Genomic DNA, 23945 nt, shown 5'->3' on the forward strand with positions numbered 1-23945 from the left:
CGACGTTTGGGGGTCTCCACCGACCAGGCTCTGACCTCCTCCCGATCCCTGCCCCACCCCAGCTGTGACGTCCTCTCCTGCCAGTCTCACAGGGGCCTCAGGCCAGACAGCAGTGTTTGGCTCACAAATGAGGAACTGAGGCTGGAAGTTACTGGGACCGGGGCAGGGAGGCTGGGGAGGTAGCTGAGAAAGGGGGCAGGGGCTGGGAGCAGGGAGCAAGGAGGGCTGAGGATGGGGGCAGGGAGGCTGGGGGTGCTGAGGCTGGGGGCAGGGAGCTGGGGGGCTGAGGATGGGGGCAGGGAGGCTGGGGGGGCTGAGGATGGGGGCAGGGAGGCTGGGGGGCTGAGGACGGGGGCAGGGAGGCTGGGGGCTGAGGCCAGAGGCAGGGAGGTTGGGGGGCTGAGGACAGCCTCCTGGCAGGCCTGGCTGTGTGGGCCCCTCCTCGGGCCAAAGGCCGGCCAGGTAGAACCAGTCTGACTGGGTGCTGTGTGTGAGTCTGCATCTGTCTGCACACTCGTCACGTGTGCTGTGGACCTCGGCCAGGAGCAGCTGCGTCACGGCAGTGCCCTGCGGCAGGAGGTTGGGCGGGGCCCACCTGCCCGAGGCCCACCTGCCAGGCCAGTGGTGGGGGGCGGTGGGAGCAGGCACCAGCAGCCAAGCCTTCAGGGGAGGGCCAGCAGCCGGGGGAGCCAGCGGGGTCCCAGGCAGAGCCCCTCCACCTGTCTTCACGGCCAAGACGCAGAGAGGGGTGCCCGGGAACCAAGTGGAGTGGAGAGAGGCGGGGAGGTCACCAGGCCCCATCAAGAGACCAAATTTGGCCTGGGGCCTGGCCTTGGGTGGGTTAAGTCCCAATTCTATATTTCCCACCCTCTGGCTATGCCCACCCACCTCAGCCAAGGGCCAGTGTCCTCCAGAGTCCCAAAACCCCAGGGGGCAGGGCCACTGGAAGGGCCACCCGCTCCCGCACACCCCTGGCTGGCCCCTGCCCAGGTCTCACTGAAGGGATCCAGGTCCAGGGAGGCTGCTGAGTCACCTCTGCTGGGAGCTCAGGACCCAGGTGGGAGCTGGGTGGGATTTCAGGACTGCAGGTCCTCAATAGAGACCCAAGTGCCCCTGCCTGGCCCAGCCCACCTCCCTCCCACCCACATCCTTCCAAGACTCGGCTCTTCCCGGTGCCCGGGCCTGGCCGGTGGCCTCTTCTGCTGCAGCCTTCCCTCCCCACGAGAGATGCCCAACCACCCCTGTCCTGACGGTGCCAGATGCCAGGGACATACCAGGGACAGGCACTGGCGGGGCCTCGTAACTCCCACACGGCCTCCCAGCCCTGAACCTAACCTGATGTGGCTTTGAGCTCAAGGCCGCCCTCTGTGGCTCCTTTGCAGACGGTGGGGGTCTGGTCTGCCACCCTGCTTTGCCAAGCCTCAGTTTCCCCACCTGTAACTGAGGATCAAGAGGAGAGAGGAGGCCATGGGGGCTGGGGCGGGGCAGGTCCTGAGTGTGGGGTGTGGCCGTCTCCCTCCTGACCCCGCCCTCCAGCCCAGGCACTAACGGGACCTCTTCCCCAGGACTGAGCCAGCTCATGCCCCCTCCATTGTCTGCCCAGCCAGCCCTGACCCAGCTGAGGGCTTGGGGCCCTTGGAGGAGGCAACACCCAGGCTGAGGCCCTAGAGGTGGGCAGGGATAGGGAGGCGGGCAGGGACGGCCACGTGGGCAGGGATGGCCAGGTGGACACACACTGCGAGGTGGGTGGGGACTGCCTGTGTCAGGCCCTGGGAGAAAGGCACTTGGCAGAGAAGTTCCCAGTGTGGGAAGGGGCACAGAGTTGGGAGCATCATGCCTGGCCTCAGGGGCCTGCCGGCTGCTCAGCTCCCTCGGCTCACACCTTCCCCCAGGCCCTGTGGGGGTGGGCGGTGCCCCTGGAAGACCCCTTTGAAGCACACAACCGAGGCCCAGTGGTCTGCCTTCCCTCCACGGGTGGTTCTCAGGAGCCGTCGAAGGGCTTGAGCAGGGGTCCGACGTGTTCAGAACCAAGCTCCAGAGGCTGTGGCGCAAGGACAAGAAGCCGTGGCAGGGCTGGGGGCCAGGGGCTGGGGGAAGCCTGGGGGTGGCGGGTTGGCTCAGGGTCTGAGCTGCAGGATGGGGCCTCGAATGAGTTTGGTTCTCCTGCTGCTCCTGAGGAGTGAACTAAGCCCAAGGGTCTCAGCAGACCTGACGGGTTTACCTGGCAGGGATTCCAGGGCCTGGTGAAACCCCAAAATTGTGCGGTGTGTCCAGAAACCAGGAGTCAGCACTCCTCTCTCAGATGAGAGCATGGCAGAGACGAGGTTCCCTGAAAGCAGAGGCAGGTGGCAGGTGTGGGGGAGCCACACTCTCTGTACACAGCATCGGGGGTTGGAAGACTGCGGTGTCACGGGTGGGACCTCGGGCTCCCAGAGGAAGTCGGGTCTGGTCCCAGGGACCACCTGCTTTTGGGGAGGGGTCTCTCCACTGGGTACCAGCAGGGACAGAGAACTGGTCCTTCTCCCTGGACAGTCTGCGCCGTCACCGAGAGGGTGAGTGCCTGTTTCCAGGCGCCCTCACCCAGGGAGATGGGGACAGGGTGTCAGCAGCCCTGGCCAGCTTGGCTGGCCCAGGGGTGGCTCCACTGGCCCCTCATCGGTTCTCCCTTCTCCTCCCTCCTCGTGGTCCTGTCCAGGCCTGTCCTCGCTGATGGAGCCCTGGCTCTCTCTGGCTCTCTCAGTGGGGCAGGAACACAGGGTCCCTGTGGCCAGCTTTGTACTGGCTCCCACGGCCCTGGCCCCGCACAGAGCCCCGCTTGCCGCCACCCATTCCATAGCAGAGAGGCGGATTTCAGGCTGGGCCGGGGCCTCTGGCCTTTCCCCAGCGGGGAGGCCTCAGCTTCCGAGGCGGGGCGGGGGGGCAGGGTACAGCATCGGGTGCTCAGGGGAAGGGGTGAGGAGCAGGGGCAGGGCTGGGAGGTAGGAGGAAGCAGGCCCTGAAGCTGTGGAAGATCTGGCCTGGCCTGGCCTGGGATGGGGGCACCTGCAGGCCACCCCATCTGCTGTACCAGAGGCCCCACCGGCAATGCCAGGGTGTGACCACAAGCTCTGTTTCACAGATAGGAAGGTGGGCTCAGGGTGGAGGCCCCGCCGGCCACAGCGTCCGTTGAGGCGCCTCTGATCTCCAGACTGAGTCAGTGAACACAAAAGAAAGGCTGCCCGACTGAGGTGTAAGGGGTGCCTGGCCCAGAAGCTTGGCAACCGCAGCCCTCACTCCCACCATCTGGGGGCCCAGCCCGGCAGAGCTGACACAGAAGGGTGGGCTGTGGACTGAGCTGCTCCTCCGGGGCCCAAGCCGGGCCTGGCACCCACAGCCCTGAGAAGTGGGTTCTGCTGGGACCCCAACCACCCCCACACGTGATCAGGGCAGGGCAGCAGGGACAGGAGGGCACTCTGGGCCCCAGAAGGGGCCAGGGCACTGAATGGGGAATTTCTTGGAGGTAGAGGAGCCCAGCCAGAGAGTAAAACTGCAGAATTCTTTCCATTCTTTGCATTTCTCTGAGATGACTCAGTGGAGTGTGTTGCTTGGAGGACCCACGTGGTATGTGTGTGTGTGCACTCTCAATGTGTGTGCATCTGTGTGTGTGCATCTGTGTGGTGTGTGTGGTGTGTATGTGGTGTGTGTGCATGTGTGTGGTGTGTGATGCATATGTGGTGTGTGTATATGTGTGTGCACGTGTGTGGTGTGTGCATGCACATGTGTGGTATGTGTGTGCACATGTGTGTGGTGTGTGTGGTGTGTATGTGGTGTGTGTGCATGTGTGTGGTGTGTGATGCATATGTGGTGTGTGTATATGTGTGTGCACGTGTGTGGTGTGTGCGTGCACGTGTGGTATGTGCGTGCACATCTGTGTGGTGTGTGTGGTGTGTATGTGGTGTGTCCACATGTGTGGTGTGTGCGTGCACATGTGTGTGGTTGTGTGGTGTGTGTGCACGTGTGGTTGTGTGTGCTGTGTGTGCGTGGTTGTGTGTGTGGTGTGCATGGTTGTGTGTGCACATGTGTGAGGTTGTGTGTGCTGTGTGCGTGGTTGTGGTGTGTGTGGTTGTGGTGTGTGTGGTTGTGTGTGTGCACGTGTGTGCTGTGTGTGTGCACGTGTGGTTGTGTTGTGTGCGCATGTGTGTGGTTGTGGTGTGTGTGGTTATGTGTGGTGTGTGTGTGCACGTGTGTGTGGTTGTGTGGTGTGTGTGTGTGCAGCCCCGCCCCCAGAGCCCCATTCCCCCTTTCCTCCTGTGCATGTTCTTGTGTGTCCTTGAGGCCCCGAAGGTCAGCACTGGTGAACCCTCGAGGACCTGCATGGAGCCAGGGGGAGGCGAGGAGGACCTGGAAGAGGCCCAGATGCCGGCTGGGGAGAGCTCTATACGAGGCGTCCGTGAGGCCCTGCCCCAGCCCGATGAGATTCAGGTGCCCATCGCAGGGTGTGGGGATAGGCAGGTGACACTCCTGGGTCTCAGGCTCCCCATCAGGACCACAGAGACGTGTGGGAAACACCCTGAGGCCCTGTCCCTTGGCCGCCCCAGGCAGGGCTGCTCATGCTCTCCTCCTGAGGGCTGGGAGGCCGAAGCGCCCAGTGGGAGGAGGGGGCGGGGCACCATGGATCCGGCTCTAGAGCCAAGGGAAAGAGGTCGGGGAGCTGCAGCCCCAGAGAGGGGGCGGTGTGAACGTGCCCTTGAGGGTGCTGGCACGGCACAGCGTGTGTGGCTGGCTGCATGTGCACACCCCCACACTCACCTGGGAACAGGTGTGCACACAAGCGCTTGCTCCCTGGGCCCTGACCTAGATTGACCCACCGCTGGGACTGTGAGATGCCCTCCAGGCCAGGCTGAGTCCTCCTCAGCTCTCGGCCCTGGGCCACCCACAGCACTGCCGTCGGCTTGGGGACAGCCAAGAGCAGACGTGGTGTTCAGGGATGAGCCGGGCAGGCGCTGGGGCCTCCCATGTCAGAGGCCACTTGGCTTCTGGGCACCTGCCCTTCCCTCCCCCTTTCTCTCCTCAACCCCACTGTCACTTCCCAGGAATAGGGAAGTGGCCTGGAGGTTGGAAAACAACTTGGCCACTTCTCCCAAATGTCACGTTCTGCCCAGGACACGTCATGGCCCCAGGTCAGAGTGGGCTTCGGGGGCCCTGCGGACAGACGTGGGGACAGGGCAGGATCCCCGCCTGCCAGGCCTCAGCGGTCCCTCTGGACTTTCCCAGCGGAGACCCAGGGGAGGGCTGGCAGGCCGGGTCACCACTCAGGGTGGCCAGACCCCAGCCCCGGCCGCTGCAGGCCCTGGATGTTGACACGAACAAACCCGCGGGTGCCCCTTCCTGGGTCTGGGAGCTCCATCCTCTGCTCCTGCTGCACCCTGGGGTCAAAATGCCCGTGGGGCCTCTTAGTCCCCACCCAGGCTGGCCCTGAGGACACTCCTAGGAACAGACCCAGGTCCTTCCGCAGGAGCAGAATGTGGAAGGTCCCACAGCACCACACAGGCACAGCTTGGGGGCATCACTTCCTGGGGCCCATCCTGCTGACCCGTCCCCAGCCCTGGCCCAGTGTCACGTCCAGGCTGTGGCTGCCAGGATCCGGCCCCTGCACACAGCCAGGGGGCCACTCCCAGCAGCCTGGAGAGGAAGAGGCAGGCTTGCGAGGGTGCTGCCTGTGCTTTCTCCATGAGCAGAACCTTGGGCCATATAGCCCGTTTCTCAGAACCACTGACTGCCCCCACCAAACCCAGCTGTGGGTGACTCTCCTTCCCCCAGGCCCATTTCTCAGTCATTCAAAGAGGATACCACAAGGGCCTGGGGTGCCCACTTGAGCTGTGTGGCTGCTGCCTGGGGCTGCCAGGGAGGGGTAGATGGAGCCTGGCCTGATGCCATCACCTGTCCTGCCCTGCTTGGTCCAAGCCTGAGCTGTCTGTGGGCAGAGATCAAGCTCTGGCAGCAACATTCCAGTCTGAGTGCCCAGCCGGGCCCCTAGGCCCCCATGCTCCAGGATCCCTGCTCCTGTCAGAGAGGCAGCCGCCTTCCCAGGCATGGGGGCCTGGGGGCAGGTCAGGCCTGCCCCATCCAGGCCACTGAGGGAGGCAGCCCCTATCCAGCCGGTCTCCGTGTCTGCTCCACTAAGGAGGTGCTTTAGGCCAGGACGCTTCTGCAGCAGCATCTACATTTGTGCAAAACTCTCTGTGGAGTCCAAGCGACTGATGGCAGGCGGCCATGCCCACTGGGGGCTCAGGCCTGGGTGGCTTGTGGGATAGAAATGTTTGGTGCTGGCATCGGATGGGGGTACCTGGTGGGAACAGCAGCCCTTCAAACACAGGCCAGGCCTCGGCTGAGGGGTAAAACCGGGGTCCTCCAGGCAGGGACAGAGGCTGGAAGAGGCAGCTGCAGCAGCTGGGCCGGAGTTCACGCAGGCTGCCCACCCCCAGCTCCCACTGATTGGAAGCCCCACTCCACCCCAGGCCCAACCCTGGGATGCCTTTGGTGAAATGTTGCAAAATCCTGGCACAGCTCTGCTGGCTCCCATTCCCAGCAGGTGAGAGGCCAGAGGGAAAGGGCCTCTCCCAAGACAGGCATCGCCCACCCCCGGCCCCTGCTGTCTTGGCCACTGCAGCCTGTGTGAGCCGGAAGATGGGGTGTAGATGGGGTGCCATCCCAAGCTGGGTACAGCTGGGGCAGTCTGGTCTGCGGGGAGATGACGGACACAGAGCTCAGCCCGGGGCCCGGGGTGGCCGTGCAGGGGCGCTGGCTCTGGGTGGTAGCAGGTGCTGGTGGGGGCCAGGCCCATGAGCTGGGGATGGGGGCCTGTGCCCTGGTGGCCCAGGGGAGCCACAGAGGGTCCAAGGCAGGACCGTGAGGGGCTCACCGTGGGAAGAAGACCAGGGTGGCCAAGTGGGCTCAGACTGGGGCCTGGGTGAGGGTGGGAGTGGGGTGGTTGGACCAGCGTGAGGGAGGTTTAGGAATGGGATAGGCCTCGGAAAGGGCTTGGAGGTGGGTGAGGGGACGCCCCCTCCTCAGGCCTGGCAGGGCATCAGATACAGGCAGGACAAGGCTGGGCAACCCTGTGGGATAGGCAGGGGCAGCTGGAAACAGGCTGACTAAGGAGGCCTTTGTCATTGGCTTGGAGACTCGGGGTGGACAGGATCCCCGGGGAAGGAGGGAAGGGGGCCAGGAGGGGACCTTGGAAGCCGGGGCAGTGTGGACACAGCCTGGGAGTAGGAATGGGGATGCCTGTGGAGCACAGACCCCAAGCACACGCCCCTCTGCAATGCCCCAGCTCCTAGGGGGTGTCTATAAGTGTGTGATGGTGTGTGTGCATGTTTGTGAGTCGGTGTGTGAGCAGTGTCAGTGTGCATGTGTGTGGGAGACTTCAAGTGGCCCCGGTCACCCTCCATCCCACCTCCTCGTTCTCCTGACTCCAGGCAGGCAACCATGGCAAGAGCGTGACCCTCCTGCCAGCAGGCCGGGGAACCTGGGAGACTCTCCACGTTCACTGCAGAGCAGGGTCGGCTGTTTCCAGGTCAAGCAGTTGGCCTGGGCTGGCACAGGGGCTGGCTGGGCTGTGCAGAGCCTCTGGCAGGCTCTGCTCCACTCCCCCGTCCCTTCCTTGGGAAACACCTGCTCCGGGACAGGCAGAGGCCCCAGCCTGGGGCAAGTCTGCCCCTCTGAGCAGGATGGCCCAAGGGAGGGAGGCACCCATGCCATGCTGGCCTGAGCTTCAAGTGGGGCATGGGGCAGGAGGATGCAGGAAGGGGCTGGGCCCGACCCTCTGCAGTGGGTACCTAGGCTGAGTGCCCCCACACCCTGACCCTGCCCAACCCTCCTCCCGGCTCACTTCCTGTCTCAGGAGTGGCCCCAGCTCTGCCCTATGCGCTGGGCTTGCCTGTGGGGTCCACCGGATGGGCCATCCAGGAACCAGGAAAAAACAGGCAGAGGCTGGTGTCCTGTGCTGCTGGTGACTTGGCTGGGGGTGGGGTGCTGATGAGACCTGCGGGAAAGGGGTGGCCCCGGGCAGAGGGTGAGAGGCCCTGAGGCCTCTGAGATTTTTCTTGCCCTGTATTCAAAGATCGCGGATGCTCCATGGCTGATCTGACCCACATCTGTTTGCCAAGCTGAGGAACAGGCTGGGCTACGCCCAATGGCAGGGGAGGGCCAGGGGCAAGGTGGGCAGGTTATCTGGGGTTCCTGGGGACCCCAGCATGCCAGCCAATCAGATGTGGTGGTCTGGGCCAGACAGAGTCTAAAAGAGGCCCCAGCATCAAACAGTCCAGAGGAGAGTGAAGACCACAGACCCCCCCAGGGAACTCATCATCAGTGCAAGGGTCCTCGCTGCACACACACAGGAGCGTATAACAGCAAATCCACGACGGTGTCTGGAGAGATGCGGGTTGCAATGATGTCACACTTGAGGGAAAGGGCTGCCTTCTGCCCTGTCCTCCACTCTAAGGCCAGACTCCTGGACCCCAAGCAGGAGCCCTCCAGAGGCCTTCACAGAGGCCTGTGTGGCAGGAACCCCACCTGGGAGGCCTTCGGGGGCCTCCAGCGCCCCTGGAGTGATCAGGAGGATGGTCCTGGAGAGTGGGCACACCATGCTTTCTGAAGGAGCGAGTACTCCTAGCTCTTTGTTAAGGGAGACTTGAGGGGTTCAGAGCAAGATCCAGGACCTAGGGAGAGCCAGGGTGGGGTGCCCGCCTTTCAGAGCCTGGTCCTCGAAGGCCAGGATGACTCAAGAAAGACTGGCCTGGGGGTTCGGCTGGGCGCGGTGGCTCAAGCCTGTAATCCCAGCACTTTGGGAGGCCGAGGCGGGTGGATCACGAGGTCAAGAGATCGAGACCATCCTGGTCAACATGGTGAAACCCCGTCGCTACTAATACAAAAAATTAGCTGGGCATGGTGGCGCGTGCCTGTAATCCCAGCTACTCAGGAGGCTGAGGCAGGAGAATTGCCTGAACCCAGGAGGCGGAGGTTGCAGTGAGCCGAGATCGCGCCATTGCACTCCAGCCTGGGTAACAAGAGCGAAACTCCGTCTCAAAAAAAAAAAAAGGAAGACTGGTCTGGGGGTTCACATGCCAGGCTGAGGACCCCAGCCCCTCCAAGCTGACATGCATCCATCTGAGGTGGTCACCCCAGACCTGCCATGCTCTCCAGCATCCCCGACCACCTCCACCACGGGTCCAGCACAGAAGAGGGCAGCCCCACTGAATCCTCGCACAGGTCCCTGGGCGGGCCACGTGGGCAGGAGACCCTCCTCCCTTGCAGGTGCTGTATGGATGCAGCTGGAGGGGTAGGCTCGGGGTGTCATCCTACCTGGGATCTGATCACGGAGGAGCCCTGCGCTGGGTGGGCGGTGGGTCGGGGAAAGGCTAACCCGCCAGGCCCAGCCTCGCCCTCACAAGGCAGGTACTGCAGGAGAGAACCTGACAGAACTCCAGGAAACATGAGCTGGAGGGGCTGCAGGACAGACGGAGAATGTCAGGTTTGGCTTTGATCCTGAGGTGACAAGACCCAGGGGCAGGAAGAGATGAGCCGGGCAGGAGAGGAGCAGAGGCGTAGGCCCAGGCAGCGGGGGACAAAGAGAGCCCCAGAGGGGCTGGCAGGTGCCTAGACACCAGGTGGGCCTGGGCCTGTCCCTGGAGCCGCAGACTCAGAAGGGCTGAGCAGGGGAGTAGTGTGTGAGTGGTCAGTGCAGGGACAGCGATGGTGACCATATAGGAGTGAGATCAAACTTGGGGGAGGCTGGAGGCGCAGAGGGAAGCTCCAAGGCAGGTGTGTGTGCACGCTGACGGTCACACCAGACCGCCCAGGGATGTCTGTCAATATACGCAGACCGGCTGGGCCCTCAGGAGTCACTGGGAACACCTGGCAGTGCCAGGAGGACAAGACCCTGGGCCCTCTGGCCCCCCATCTCTCAACCCACTGGCTCTGGGGGTGGCAGGTGGCCACTCACGTCCTGGAGCCCTGAGCTAGTCTCAGGCCAGTGACCTTGGAACAATGCTGGCAATCTGTGGGTTTGCACCAAACCACACAGATGAGTCTGACTTCTGTACAGAGAGCAGAGAAGGGGCACGACAAGATAGTCCAGACCAGAGCAATGTGTACCCCAGCTGTTCAGGCCTTGAGTGCAGCCGAGGCAGCAATCAAGGTGGGATCCCTGCTGGAGGTGGAAAGCAGCTGCTAGAGAGCCTGGAGGGCAGCCAGGACCGTGTCAGACGGCAGGAGGGCTGCGGGGCCACTCCAGGCACCGGCCGGTAGGGCAGTGGTTACAGGGAGGGCCCTCGGGCTGCGGGCGTGAGGTCAGAGGAAGAAGTGTCTCCAGCCAGGTGCGCTCCTGGCCCCGCCGGGACTGCGAGGCTGGGGGCGCTGCGGCTGGGAGGGGTCCCAGAGGATCCGGCGCTACCACCCCGCGCCCGGCCAGGTGCGCAAGATGGTGCGCGGGGAGCTGGGGACGCAGATTCGCGTCGTGTGGCACCTCGAGGCCGAGGGACTAGCGTAGATCGCCTCGCAGACTTCCGCACCGCCGGGAACCCAGCTCCGGGCCGGCGGGTGACCTTCCTCCTCGTTGCTGGGGGCGGGGCCGGGGAGCGACCCGCCCAGCCCTCGCCCCGCCATTGGCTAGGGCGCCTGAGTCATTTAAAAACCCCGGTTTCCATTGGCTCTTGCGGCCCCTCCTCGCGTTTCCCGAGGAGCCACGGCCGCCTCCCGCGCGGGAGCTGCGCGTGCGCGGACTGTGAGCGCGAGCGCGGAAAGCGGGGCGACGCAGCACGCCGTGCGCCTCCGCAGCTGCGCTACGACAACAAGTCCCGGAGCGGCCCCGCGCCCGCACGCCCGGCCCTCGCCCGCCCAGGGACAGGCGCGCTGCTGCCCCGCCGTCGCCCCGCGAGCGCCCGGCAGCCGACGCCGCGCGGGCCCCAGGCGGAAGGGGGCGGGGTCCCGGCTCGCCCCGCCCCCGCGGAGGGATACGCGGCGCCGCGACCCAAAACCCCCGGGCGAGGCGGCCGGGAGGGTGAGTGGGTCGGCCTGCTGCGCGTTAACGCGGTCCCCGCGGGCCTTCCGGGCCCACTGCGCCTCGCGGACCGCCTCGGGCTCGGACGGCCGGTGTCCCCGGCGCGCCGCCCGCCAGGACCGGCCGCGGCTTCTGCGCCTGGGGCTCGGGGCTCCGGGGAGGCCGCCGCCAGCGATGCTGCTCTCCAAGTTCGGCTCCCTGGCGCACCTCTGCGGGCCCGGCGGCGTGGACCACCTCCCGGTGAAGATCCTGCAGCCAGGTACGCGCGGGGCTGGCGGGGCCGGGGCCGGGGCCGGGGCGGGGGCCGGGGGCACCCCGGGCCGCACCAACCCCACCCGCGCCTCCCCGCAGCCAAGGCGGACAAGGAGAGCTTCGAGAAGGCGTACCAGGTGGGCGCCGTGCTGGGCAGCGGCGGCTTCGGCACAGTCTACGCGGGCAGCCGCATCTCCGACGGGCTCCCGGTGAGTAGGGCCGCCGGGGTGGGTCCGGGGTTTTCGCGCGCCTCGCGCCTCGCGCCTCGCTCGGCCAGGCCTGACCCTCCGCGTCCCCGCAGGTGGCCGTGAAGCACGTGGTGAAGGAGCGGGTGACCGAGTGGGGCAGCCTGGTAAGTCGGGGCGCGGGTGGCGGCGGCGGTGGTGGCGGCGGCGAGCGGGCGCGGGGCTCGAGTGCTGACCGTCGTGTTCCCCAGGGCGGCGCGACCGTGCCCCTGGAGGTGGTGCTGCTGCGCAAGGTGGGCGCGGCGGGCGGCGCGCGCGGCGTCATCCGCCTGCTGGACTGGTTCGAGCGGCCCGACGGCTTCCTGCTGGTGCTGGAGCGGCCCGAGCCGGCGCAGGACCTCTTCGACTTCATCACGGAGCGCGGCGCCCTGGACGAGCCACTGGCGCGCCGCTTCTTCGCGCAGGTGCTGGCCGCCGTGCGCCACTGCCACAGCTGCGGGGTCGTGCACCGCGACATCAAGGACGAAAACCTGCTGGTGGACCTGCGCTCCGGCGAGCTCAAGCTCATCGACTTCGGCTCGGGCGCTCTGCTCAAGGATACCGTCTACACTGACTTCGACGGTGAGTGCGGGCGCGGTGCAGGTAACGTTCCGGGGGCCGCACCGGCGGGTTAACGCCTGCATGTAGGGGCGGCGCAAGGGGTAGGGGCTAGTGACTGTTGGGAGGCTGCGGGCGGCCGCGTGCTCTGGGTCTGCTCTCTGGGGGCAGTGACCCACGCGCTGTCCTGGGGAGGGCTGAGCGATGGATCAGGAGCCGGATCGTGCAGGGTGGGAGCGAGGGGCGCGCTCAAGATTGGGGGGTACGGGGCCTCCTGTCCCGGTGGGGGATGCGCCTGAGCTCCTTCGAGGCGGTAGCGGAGGAGTCCCTGCAGGACTCTCGCGTGACGCAGGGTGCAGCCGGCCGGGTTTGCGCCGGGAGCCTGGAGGCCCCCCCCCGACCCATCCTTCGGCGCTGTTGAAGTGTTGGAGTGGCGGGGCCTCCCCTGCGTGGGGAGGGAGCTGCGTGCGTGCGGAGCGTGGGGGCGCCGCGGCAGAAATCCCCGCATTGCGGAGCTCGGGGAAGCCGGGGCTCCCTGCCCGCCCCTCCCTCCCTCCCTCTCTCTCTCTCTCTCTCCCTCCCTCCCTCCCTCTCTCCCCGCCCCCCGCCCCCTTTCCCGCAGGCTGGCGCTGGGCTGTGCGGGACCCGCGCTGCTGCCCCCTGGTAGCCTCTTAGCATCTGTTTGTTGTGAAAGCCGAGCCTTTGCTCATGTGACCTGCTCCTCCCCTGTGGCCAGCGGAGCGGAAGGGCCGGCCCCTCCCCCAGCGCCCCGCCCCCCTCCCCCCTCTGGGGTTTTTCCAGGGTGATGACGAGCCGGATTTTGAGGTCTGGCTCTGCCTCCTGTGACTCAGGCCAAGGAGTTAACCAGCAGGGACCTCGCCGTCTGTTGCGCGCTGCCTTGGGTGGGAGTGCTAAGACCCGTGTCCCCTCAGGCACCCGCGTATACAGCCCCCCGGAGTGGATCCGCTACCACCGCTACCACGGGCGCTCGGCCACCGTGTGGTCCCTGGGCGTACTGCTCTATGACATGGTGTGCGGGGACATCCCCTTCGAGCAGGACGAGGAGATCCTCCGTGGCCGCCTGCTCTTCCGGAGGAGGGTCTCCCCAGGTGCGTTGGGGGCTGGAGGCGGGCGTGGGAGCCTCGCCCTGCCTGGGCCCTCCCTGACCCCTTTGCTCTTCGCAGAGTGCCAGCAGCTGATCCGGTGGTGCCTGTCCCTGCGGCCCTCAGAGCGGCCGACGCTGGACCAGATTGCAGCCCATCCCTGGATGCTGGGGGCAGACGGGGGCGCCCCCGAGAGCTGTGACCTGCGGCTCTGCACCCTCGACCCTGACGACGCGGCCAGCACCACGTCCAGCAGTGAGAGCTTGTGAGGAGCTGCACCTGACTGTGGGAGCTAGGGGACCAGACCCGGATCCCCCCAGACCCTGACTTTCTCCTGCCTGGGCTGTCTCCTCCTGCGGAAGCAGTGACCTCTGTCCCCTGGTGACCTTTGCTTTGAGTGCCTTTTGAACGCTGGTCCCGCGGGACTTGGTTTTCTCAAGCTCTGTCTGTCCAAAGACGTTCCGGTCGAGGTCCCGCCTGCCCTGGGTGGATACTTGAACCCCAGACGCCCCTCTGTGCTGCTGTGTCCGGAGGCAGCCTTCCCATCTGCCTGTCGCCCTGGAGCTCTCTCCAACGGCGCAGGGTCCCGAGCCCACCTCCCGCCTCAGTCCTGCGGTGTGCGTCGGGGTGCGTCCTGCATACACAATGCAAGTCCGGGCCTCCGCGCCCGCCACCCACGCGAGCCTTGCCCGCCACCCACGTCTGTTATTTATGGTGTGACCCCCTGGAGGCGCCCTCGGCCCACTGGGGCTATTTATTGTTTAATTTATTCGTTGAGGTTACTTCCTCTGAGCTGCCTGCCTCCCCCAGACCCCAGGGGACAGTGGGGAGTGTGGGGGAGGGGATGGCCATGGTCCGGGGATCCCAGGCCCTGATTCCTGTGCCTGGTGTCTGTCCTGGCCCCGCCTGTCAGAAGATGAACTTGTACAGTGGCTAATTTAAGGGGAGTGGGTGACCCCGACATTTCCAGGCACTGTACCTGGGGTGTGGGTTTTAAATTATTGACTTTGTACAGTCTGCTTGTTGGCTCTGAAGGCTGGGGTGGGGCCAGAGCCCGAGCGTTTAATTTATTCAGCACCTGTGTTTCTGTGAATGCGGTGTGTGTGGGCATCGCGGATGGGGGTTCTTTCAGTTCAAAAGTGAGATGTCTGGAGATCATATTTTTTTATACAGGTATTTCAATTAAAATTTTTTTGTACATAGTGGATAATCCTGGGTTCATTGGGCTGGGTAGCCCTGGGGAAGAGAGGGGTTCTGAGAAAGGGGCTTCTGGCTGCTGGGTGAATGCTGATGGGTTTCCTGTGAGGCCGGTAGTTTTGCCCACGGCGGGGGGAACGGGAGAGCCCCAGCTGGGTGCCAACTTCCCCAGTGCCAGAGGCTCCCATGTGTGGCTTGTGGCCTACCCCCCCACCCCATGCTGTACCCGGGGAGAGGAGCAGCTGGTTCCTGGGGTGCCTCTGGGAGGTGGAGGCAGGGAGCCAGGCCCTGAGGGCACAGCGGCCTCCACCAATCAGGAGGCTAACCCTGGGGTGGTCCCAGGAGGATCTGTGTAGCCCCTGCCCAGGGAGGCCTTGCGAGTGGAAATGGCTGCACTTGTACCCTGGCTTGGGCCACACAGAGATGTACAGAGGTTGGGGAGGGAGTCCATGCTGCCTCAGAGGGTGGCTAGGGGTTTTGAAGGATGAGGAAGGGTTTGCCAGGCACATGGGGTGGGAGTGTGTTCTGGGCAGTGCCAAGGATATGTGTGAGGACAGGAAGGTGGGGTCTGGTGGAGGGCGTGGGAGTGTTTGGTCAATGATAGGCCCTGGCCTGGCAGGTGTACCTGGAGAGAGGGGGGTATATGCCAGGTCTGGGTATCGCAGTGGACCTGGCCACAATGTTCCTAGTGGGTAGAGTAGGCCTGGGTGGAGGGTCCCAGTGAGGCTGCTCCCCCACCCCCACCCCCACCCCCACTCCTGCCCCAGGGGCCTTCTGCTCAGCTGCCCACCCTGCACTGGACTGTGGGGGGCCCATGTGTCCCCAAGCCTGGGTGCCCCACGCTGGCAGTGGACCTGCAGCTGGGACATCACCCAGTCTGCCAAGCATACCTACTTGGCTTTCTGGCTCCTGGAGCCCTGTCTGCCCCTCGCTTCCCATCTCCTCCCTTTCAAATAAGAGCCCCTGCTAAGGAGCCCCTAGCAGGGAACACTGCATTGGACAGAGCCCAAGGTCAGAGGCTGTGGCAGAGACAGGAAGTTGAAACAAAAATCTCCCTTCCTCTGGAGAGCAGGCAGAGGATGCGAGCTCCCAGCTCAGGCTCTGATCATTCAGGGCAGCAGTGGGTGTCTGTGGCTTTGGCCGTGGTGGTCCAGGAGCACTGGAGGGCACCTGCTCAGTTAGGCAGGTCCCTAGGGCCCTCATCCCACCCTACAGCTTCATCCCAGCAGGGGAGGTGAGGCGGTGCCGGGAAGGACAAACCACGGGTACCCACAGACCTGGCCGGGCCAGCATGCCCTGAGCCCCACCTGGCCCAGTAAGGCTCTTCCCATTACCCCACCACCCACCGCCAAAACGGGCACCTTGGGCAGCAGCAGTCCCGCCACACAGCTGGAACTCGGTGGGAAGCACACAGGAGGGGTTCCTGGAGCAGGTGCCTTGGGTTGACAGCATCTTCCCCAGCGACCAGCCTGCTGCCCCCACCCTGGTGACAGTGACCCCGATCATAACACTGGCCACTGTGCTCCTGGCTTGCCCATTTGCTGAGGGTTCTGGGCTCTGTGTGGACTCGCCCATTTATCCACCCCCCAAGACAGGGCAGAGGTGGAGGGGAGCAGCCAGGCTCCCCCACTTTCTCCATGCCCACCTCACTTGCAGTCCCCTGCCCCTTCTGGCCCCACGGTCAGGGGTCTGGGTACCCCGTGAGCACCCCTCCCTGAGCCCACCAGCCAGTGCCAGCCCAGCCTGGGCCCCTTGGGCATTGCCGTCTACCTGCTGCTGGGCCAGCTGCCGTGGACATTCCCCAGCCCCAAGCTCCATCCAGGCAAGGCTTCTCCATGCAGGTTGCCCTTGGGAAACTGAGGCCCAGAGAGGCAGGAACCTTGGGCAGATATCAGAATAGGACTCTGGTCCCTCCCTCTGCTGCACCCCACACACAACTGCTGAAGGCTGGCTGGGGACCCCTGTAAGGTGGCCAAGGCCTACAGGGCGGAAGCATCAGCCAGGGCCCTGGGAATGGGTGCAGGGTACTGGGCTGAGGCTCCCAGCAATACAGCTCTGGCCTTCTAGCACAGGGGATGGCATGCTTGGGGTGGCTTTTGGACACAGCCCTCCACCTCCCCATCCAGGAGGAGAGAGGGCCCAGCCAGCCTTGGGTCCTTCATGCTCTCGGCCACAGGTCGTCTGCCTGGCTGGGCACCACGGGCCAGGGCTGACAGGAGTGGGTGGAGGATGCCTGTGGGCCTTTTTGGCTCCTGGGACATCCCACAGTGAGCTTTCAGAAATGTCTCTGAGGGTGCCATCCTCGTCCAGAGACACATTCCGGTGCCGGGGGCACCAGGAATCAGCTCTCCCACGAGCCCCGCCCCACCACCGCTGCTTTGGCTCTGCTGGGCCACTTGACTTTGGATGCAGGATGAGGGGGAAGAATTCAGGGCCCCCCCACCCTTCCCTGTGCCCCTCCAGCCCCCCAGCTGTCTGGGCACCCCCACACCCTGCCCCTAGACACCCCCTGGAGCTCTGGCAGGATCCGGGTGACCGCAGGCCTGCTTCCTTCCCAGCCCCAACCTTAGACCCTGAGGTCCAGCCCCTCTGTGGGGGAAGAAGCCCAGCAGAATCCAGTGTTCCCTCGGGACCTCTGCGGGCTCCTAGGTGGGACCTGGCTGGGGGTGCTCAGTACAGACTGGGCCCCTCCCACCCTGCCTGGGTGGCCTCCAGCGCTGCAGCACCCCTTGGCCACTCGGGGTCAAGGGATGATGTGTATCCTCATACCTGCAAGGTGTACACCAGGTGACCAGTCTGGACCTGGTGCCTGCAGGATCTGGGCCAGCGTCCAGGTCAGAATCAGCCCACCACCCTGAGCCTCTCTCGAGGGGAAGACGGGGCACCCAAGCATGTCCACCCCAGGGTACCTTCCTCCTGGCTTGCACACCTGGGCCTGCTTGGCTGCTTATGACTTTGGGTGCGTGCCTGGCCTCTGAGCCTCAGTTTCCCCCGCCTGGGTCATTCAGAGCTGGGTCCACGTGACCCATCCCCAAGGGAGATCCTTGCTTGTTCATGGGGGAGCAAACCCCCACCCCACCCACATGTGAGGCACAGCACCCCTGGGAGAGGAGGAGGGCAGTGGCCAGGCTGGAGGGGCAGGCCCTGCCCCCACCCTGCCTGGCCAGGCCTCATTGCCAGGAACCCTGGGGGCAGAGGCTGGTCAGTTGTGAAATGAAGCCTGGGGTTTCGCCAGGGCTGCTGGGGAAGCAGTGGACCTGCAGGCCACGTGCGGGAGCGTCCAGCAGCACCATCGGGCTTCTCTGCAGAAAGAGCAGCCCATTGGGAAATTCCGGCACCGGAATCTGGCTTGGGCCCTGCACTCTCTCAGCCCCGGCAGGGGTCAGGGACAGACGGGGATCCAGGGAGCTCCTGCCTCCCCTGTACTCTGTGGGCAGACTCCAAGCCTGGCTGCCACCCTTCCCTAACGCCTGCCTGGGACCCTAGGCCCAGCCACACCTGGACACTGCCACACAGATCCCAGCGGCCTCTGTCTGGCCTTGCTGTCCTGGCTGCTTCCTCTGAAGGGCTCTGGGTGCCTCGGACCTGGTGTGGCTTAGCACCCCTTCCGTTTCCGTTTCCCTTGCTCTCCCCAACTCCCCGGGGCGTCACATCACACCAGCATCTCACGATGATGGGCTCAGGCCTGGGGGTCAAGCGGGTGAGTGGTCAGCCCTCCAGCCCTGCCTGTCCAGGCAGCCACCCCTGCCCAGGGAGCTGCCCAGCCTCTTCTCACAGGACTGCCCCACTCAGCTGTGTAGTTGGCTTCATACGATTTCCTCTTGTGCTGTTTTCACTACAGTGCAGGGGCTCCCAAGCCAGTTCAGGCCTGGGTGGCCAGCAGGGGGTGCGGGAAGGTTCACAGGGGCTGCAGGGATCACTTCCCTTTGCTGTACAGCTTTGGCACCAAAGCCATGCCAAGGTTTCGTTTCTGGAGCTGCTTCAGAAGAAAGAAACTTAACCAGGGCCTGACAGCTACAGTAGGTCTGTGTCCTAGCCTCTCTTTCTGTGCCCTGGCTCTGTGCCTCCTAGTCCACCCAGGAAGAATGGGTGAAGAAGAATGGCCTGTGGTGGGTGCCAGGCAGGCTGCGGGGGCACGGTCAGCCTTGGTGACTCCCCTGACCTGTTTACCGACCCGGCTACCCTCAGGGGCCTAGCTGTGAACAAACCCATCAGTTCCAAGGCTGCCGAGTGGGCCAGGACAGCATCTGCGTGACCTAGCATGCGTGGACAGCTGGAATGATGCACTCACCACAGTAGACAGTGGTCATGTGACACTGAGGGCTGCAGCCTGTTCGGGACTCCCCCTGGGGTGGACGTTGTCCAGAACTTGACAGAATGTTTCCAAAGGACACCTTTAGATATCAAATCAGCAAAGGACCAGAGCAGCAGAGAAGAATCAGACCAGGTGTGGGAAGAGGCCAGTGTGTGGACATGGGTGGAGTAGGAGGAGCCAGGCACAGTCTCCTGGGAGTTGGGGGCGAGGGGCAGAGGGTGGAGGAAGAGACCCAGGAAGCGTCAGCCTGGAGGAGGGCAGGTTGGCGTTTCGGGGGTCACGTCTCCTAGACAGTCCTTCCTAGGGCACCCTGTGTCCCTCTCCTCCAGCCCCAAAGCCATCCGCATGGCCCAAGGAGTCCCAGGGCACTGTGCCCAGATGTTGGACAGGATGGGTGGGGTGGGTGTTCACTCCCCCATGAACAAGCAAGGGGTCTCCCCTGGGGATGGGTCACCTAGACCCAGCTCTGAATGATCCAGGTGGGGCCTAGCACCCACCCGAAGTCATAAGTGGCCAAGCAGGCCCAGATCTGCAAGCCAGGAGCAGGCTGCCCTGGGGTGGGCGTGCTTGGGAGCCCGGTCTTCCCCTGGAAGGCTAGGGCATGGCTGGCTCTGACCTGGCCCCTGACCCTGCCGTCTGCCCTCCTACAGGGCCCTGGGCTGCTCTCTGCTGCTCCATCGACACGTGTGGGGGCCAGCTGAGGAGGTGGAGGCCTCCCAGGCCCAGCACCAGGTGCAGCCCCACACTGCTCTTCTGGCCTGAGACCCTGTGGCCAGTGCTAAGGCTGGCCCTGCTGGCTTCCTCCAGACTCTGGGGCTTGGCCTGTGTAGGGCAGGTGCCCCGATGTCCTGGAGCAGCCTTTGGGCAGCGTCCCTTCGGCTCCTCACCAGAACTGCTGGCCACTCCAGCAGGTTGGGGAGGGCATGGAGAAGGGACGAGCTGGTGCTCCCATTCTCACACCGGACCCAGTCCAGAGGTGGTCTGAGCATTCCCTGAGACCTTTGAACATCCTGTCATGGTCCGGGCTGTGGGACCACCCTGGACCGCACCTGGGAAGACGCTCCCGTCAGGCAGTCGGGCCTGCTCTGGTTTCCAGGTGCCCTGGGTCCTGGGGCCCAGTGACTGGCTCCACCCCTGGGCCCAGGCCAGGCAGAGCTGTTTGCTTGCAGCCCAGCACCAGGGATCCTGGGCCACTGGATGCTGCCACAGATACGATGTGGTCCTGAGAGCAGCAGAACCTTTTCTGGGCCTCTGTGTCTAGAAAGGACATGAGAAATGGACCCCATACCCCATGGAGGAGTGGGTCAGTGTGTAGAGGACCAGGGACCTGGAAACGCCAGGATTCTCAGGCCACATGCACAACCCGCTGGCCAGGTCCCCACAGAGGCAGCCCCATCCTACAGAGCACCCCAGAGGGGTCACCCCAAGACTCCCGATCCCCCACTTGCCCCTGTCTGGTTTCTGCTCACCAGATCCTCCCACTTTTCACTCAGGAGGGAACCAGACATTCCCAAGACTGGGGGCTCACCCCTGCCCGGGAAGCGTGACTAAGACCTACGCTGGAGGGTAATTCCACATGTGCAGAGGCATGGCGGGGGCTCTTCGGGGCCACCATTGCCCTCAGCCTTTGCGCAGGGTGGGCTCCCCAGTGGGGCCTGGGAGACAGCACAGGCAGCTCTGTGGAGATCTGGGGAGGGGACTGGGCAGTGGGAGCAGCAGGTGCAAAGGCCCTGAGGCCGGTGGGAGGGGTGGGTGCCAGGACCACAGTCTCATCCAACACCCGCCCTGGGCCCTGCTCCTGGTCTGCCCACGTCCAGGGTCCCTGTTCTGTGTGGGGTGAGCTGAGGGGAGGAGGTGGGGCCTCAGAGGCGCAAGGGCCCTGAGCAGAGCCCTGGGGCTGCAAGCCTCAGCTCCTGCCAGCCTCAGCTCCTGTCAGCTTCAGCTCCTGCTGCAAGGCAGGACTGGACAGGGGTCGGCAGGCAAGTATCCGGTGGCCCATGCCAGCTGTGGAGCAGGTTAGGGGCTGCTCTGGTGCCCACAGGACTGCCCATTCGCCAGCACGGGACCTGGCCCTGGAGGGTCCCAGAGTCCCAGCTCTACCCTGAAGCGGCCACCCAGTCTTCTCTCTAGAAAGGACCAGCAGGGTCCATAGGGCCACCTAGGAATGCAGGCAACTCTGTGGTGTGTGGGCGCCTGTGTGTCCACATCTGAGTGTACATGTGGAAAAGTGGTGGGTGTGTAGATCTACAAGCTCCAAGTGTGTGTGTGGCCGGGTTTTTGTGCCTGTGCATCTGTGTGTGTGCAGGTGTGATCTTGTGTGTGCACATCTGCCATGCATGTGTGTGATCCTGTGTGCACATGCGCATGTGTGTGCACGTGTGTGTGTGCCTGCATATGTCTGCACCCGGGCAGGACCTAGCCTGGGCAGAGCCTGGTGCCAACACTAGCAGCTCTCCCCTCCCCCGCCCCCATATGACGTGGCTGCTGCCACCGCGTGACTCACCCTCCCTTTACTCAAAGGGCACAGCAGCACGTGGGGGTGCCTCCTGTGACTCAGCACCTCCCGGAGGCGGGGAAGGGGGACGCTGATGACAGGAGAGGAGCCTGGAGCTGAGAGGAGATCGGAGAGTGAGCCGAGTGCAGGCACGAGGCCCTGCCCAGCTGGCTCTCCTGTCCAAGGATGCGGGGCGGGGGGCCCCCGTTGGGAGCATACGCATATCCCTCGTGTGTGACGCGGCCCGGACCATCTGGGGCCCCGGAAGGGGTTTCAGAACATTCCTGGGCCCTGTATCCAGGGCCCCATCTGCCCCCACAGTCAGGGGAGCCGCTGCAACGCAAACGGGGGAACGCGAGGCCGGGGTGGGTTCCCGGGCGCTGAGGACGCAGGAGGAGGCGAATCTGGGGGCCAGGTGGCGGCGCGGAGAGGGTGCGCGCGTGGGCAGCCGGAATGCGCTTCTGGGAGCGGCGCGCAGGCGGGGCTGGCCAGGTCTCCAAGGCGGGGGAGGATGGTGAGGACTGGGAGGTAAAAGGTCGGCCTGACCCAGGACGGGAGGAGGCTGGACTGGCCGGAAGGACCCCGCCCACGGACGCACCCGCGCCAGGCCCCTCCCTCCTGTGCTAGCGCCGAGGACGCGCTTGTCCCGAGCGTGCGTAGCCAAGGTCCGGGGTGAGACCGAGGACCTGGAGCTGTGCTCCGCTGACCTCCCTAGCCTCACACCCTGGCCCAGCCTCGGTACCTTCTGTCCCGTCCCCATCACACGTGGTCTCCAGCGCCAGGCACCTGACTCCCAGCCCCTGCTGCGGCCGCCATGCCCCGACGGCCAGATGAGCTGGGGGCTGACTGGGCCTGGCCCTGGGACAGGAAGAGGAGGGGGAACCTGGGGCAGGAGGAGGGGAGGGACCTGGGGCAGGAGGAGGGAGAGGATCCTGGGGCAGGAGGAGGGAGAGGATCCTGGGGCAGGAGGAGGGAGGGGATCCTGGGGCAGGAGGAGGGAGGGACCTGGGGCAGGAGGAGGGAGGGGGAACCTGGGGCAGGAGGAGGGAGGGGATCCTGGGGCAGGAGGAGGGAGGGGATCCTGGGGCAGGAGGAGGGAGGGGGAACCTGGGGCAGGAGGAGGGAGGGGGAACCTGGGGCAGTAGGAGAGAGGGGATCCTGGGGCAGGAGGAGGGGAGGGACCTGGGGCAGGAGGAGGGAGGGGATCCTGGGGCAGGAGGAGGGAGGGATCTGGGACAGGAGGAGGGAGGGACCTGGGGCAGGAGGAAGGAGGAGGACCTGCAGGAGGAGGGAGGGGGTCTTGGGGCAGGAGGAGGGAGGGGGACCTGGGGCAGGAGGAGGGAGGGGGAACCTGGGGCAGGAGGAGGGGAGGGACCTGGGGCAGGAGGAGGGAGGGGATCCTGGGGCAGGAGGAGGGAGGGACCTGGGGCAGGAGGAGGGAGGGGATCTTGGGGCAGGAGGAGGGAGGGGATCCTGGGGCAGGAGGAGGGAGGGACCTGGGGCAGGAGGAGGGAGGGGATCCTGGGGCAGGAGGAGGGAAGGATCTGGGGCAGGAGGAGGGAGGGACCTGGGGCAGGAGGAAGGAGGAGGACCTGGGGCAGGAGGAGGGAGGGGGACCTGGGGCGGGAGGAGGGAGGGGGAACCTGGGGCAGGAGGAGGGGAGGGACCTGGGGCAGGAGGAGGGAGGGACCTGGGGCAGGAGGAGGGAGGGACCTGGGGCAGGAGGAGGGAGGGGTGCCCTGAGGCAGGAGGAGGGAGGGTACAGGGCCACGGCCTCAGGCCTTTGCCAAGATTCCACCGCCCCGAGCACCTGCTGCTGCACCATCTCGAGAACTCAGGTGCAAGCACCGGCGGGGCCCCAGGCCCGCCCTCCACGAGAGTCCAGACCCGGGTGGGCTGCGGGGCAGGTGTGGGGCCGGCCAGTGTCTGGCTGTGGGGCGCCCGGCCGGGTTCTGCGCCTTGAGTCTCCATTCCCTCCCTGGATCCCTCCTGGGGAAAAAGGCGCCGGAGCCCGCCTGCTGTGGGGTCGGTAGGGTCTGCCTAGGTCGCAGAAGGCAGGCAGGTGCTCCCTGGCCGGTGGGTGGGGGATGGGTGCCTCCTTCATCCCGTCCACAGCTCAGGGTCTCCTGAGGACAAGGGGCGCTGCGTGGAGGAACCCTGGCCTGCGGGGAGGAGTCTGCCGCGGGGAGGAGTCTGCCGCAGGAATGGGCAGCAAGGCTGGGGGCGCCGTCGGGGCGTCCCGGCCACCTCGGCGCCACATCGGGTTTTGCGGGGGCTTCTCATGTGGGCCCTTAGGTGGGTGTCCCCACCCCATGAGCCTTCCCCACGCCTCAGGCCCCTAGAGCAGCCCTCACCCCGCCCGGTCCGGACGCCGGGGCCGTTCTCAGCGCGGGACCCGGTCCAATGCCCCGACCTCCTCTTCCAGACCCTCTTACTTGGGCTGTGCGACCACCCGAGGGCGCCCTCCTCTCCTAGCCCCGCCGGGACCCTCTTCCTAGCTTCGGGCTTCCCCAGACCCCGGCCCCCTGTCCCCAGCCTCCTGTGTCCCACAGGTCCCTCTGGCGCTGCGCCTGCACCCCCCAGACCCACCCTGTGTCCCCCGGGGAGATGCTGTGTCCCTTCCCACCCCCGCCTCCTCCCTGTTCCCACTGCGGGGGCAGGCAGGGCTGGGCCGCCTTGTCTGCACCTCAGGAAATGCCTTCTGGGCCTGGGGTCCCCACAGCTGGCCGGGTCCCACCCACAGCCCCTCCAACCCCGAAGGCCG

The 23945-nt window shown here is 65.2% G+C and overlaps 1 protein-coding gene across 1 annotated transcript; it reads left to right on the plus strand.

The window, feature by feature from the left end:
- Window positions 1–11197: 11197 nt before the first annotated feature.
- PIM3 (Pim-3 proto-oncogene, serine/threonine kinase) lies at window positions 11198–14377 on the plus strand. Its single transcript, XM_021668705.2, has 6 exons — window positions 11198–11297; window positions 11390–11499; window positions 11592–11642; window positions 11727–12096; window positions 13005–13181; window positions 13257–14377. Exons 1-6 carry the CDS (start codon window positions 11213–11215, stop codon window positions 13442–13444), a joined length of 981 nt encoding a protein of 326 aa, XP_021524380.1. The 5' UTR covers window positions 11198–11212; the 3' UTR covers window positions 13445–14377.
- Window positions 14378–23945: the final 9568 nt, after the last annotated feature.

The sequence above is a fragment of the Aotus nancymaae genome, unplaced genomic scaffold (assembly GCF_030222135.1).
Source record: "Aotus nancymaae isolate 86718 unplaced genomic scaffold, 86718_ANA_hifiasm-v0.15.2.pri h1tg000076l, whole genome shotgun sequence".
NCBI classification, from domain to species: domain Eukaryota; kingdom Metazoa; phylum Chordata; class Mammalia; order Primates; family Aotidae; genus Aotus; species Aotus nancymaae.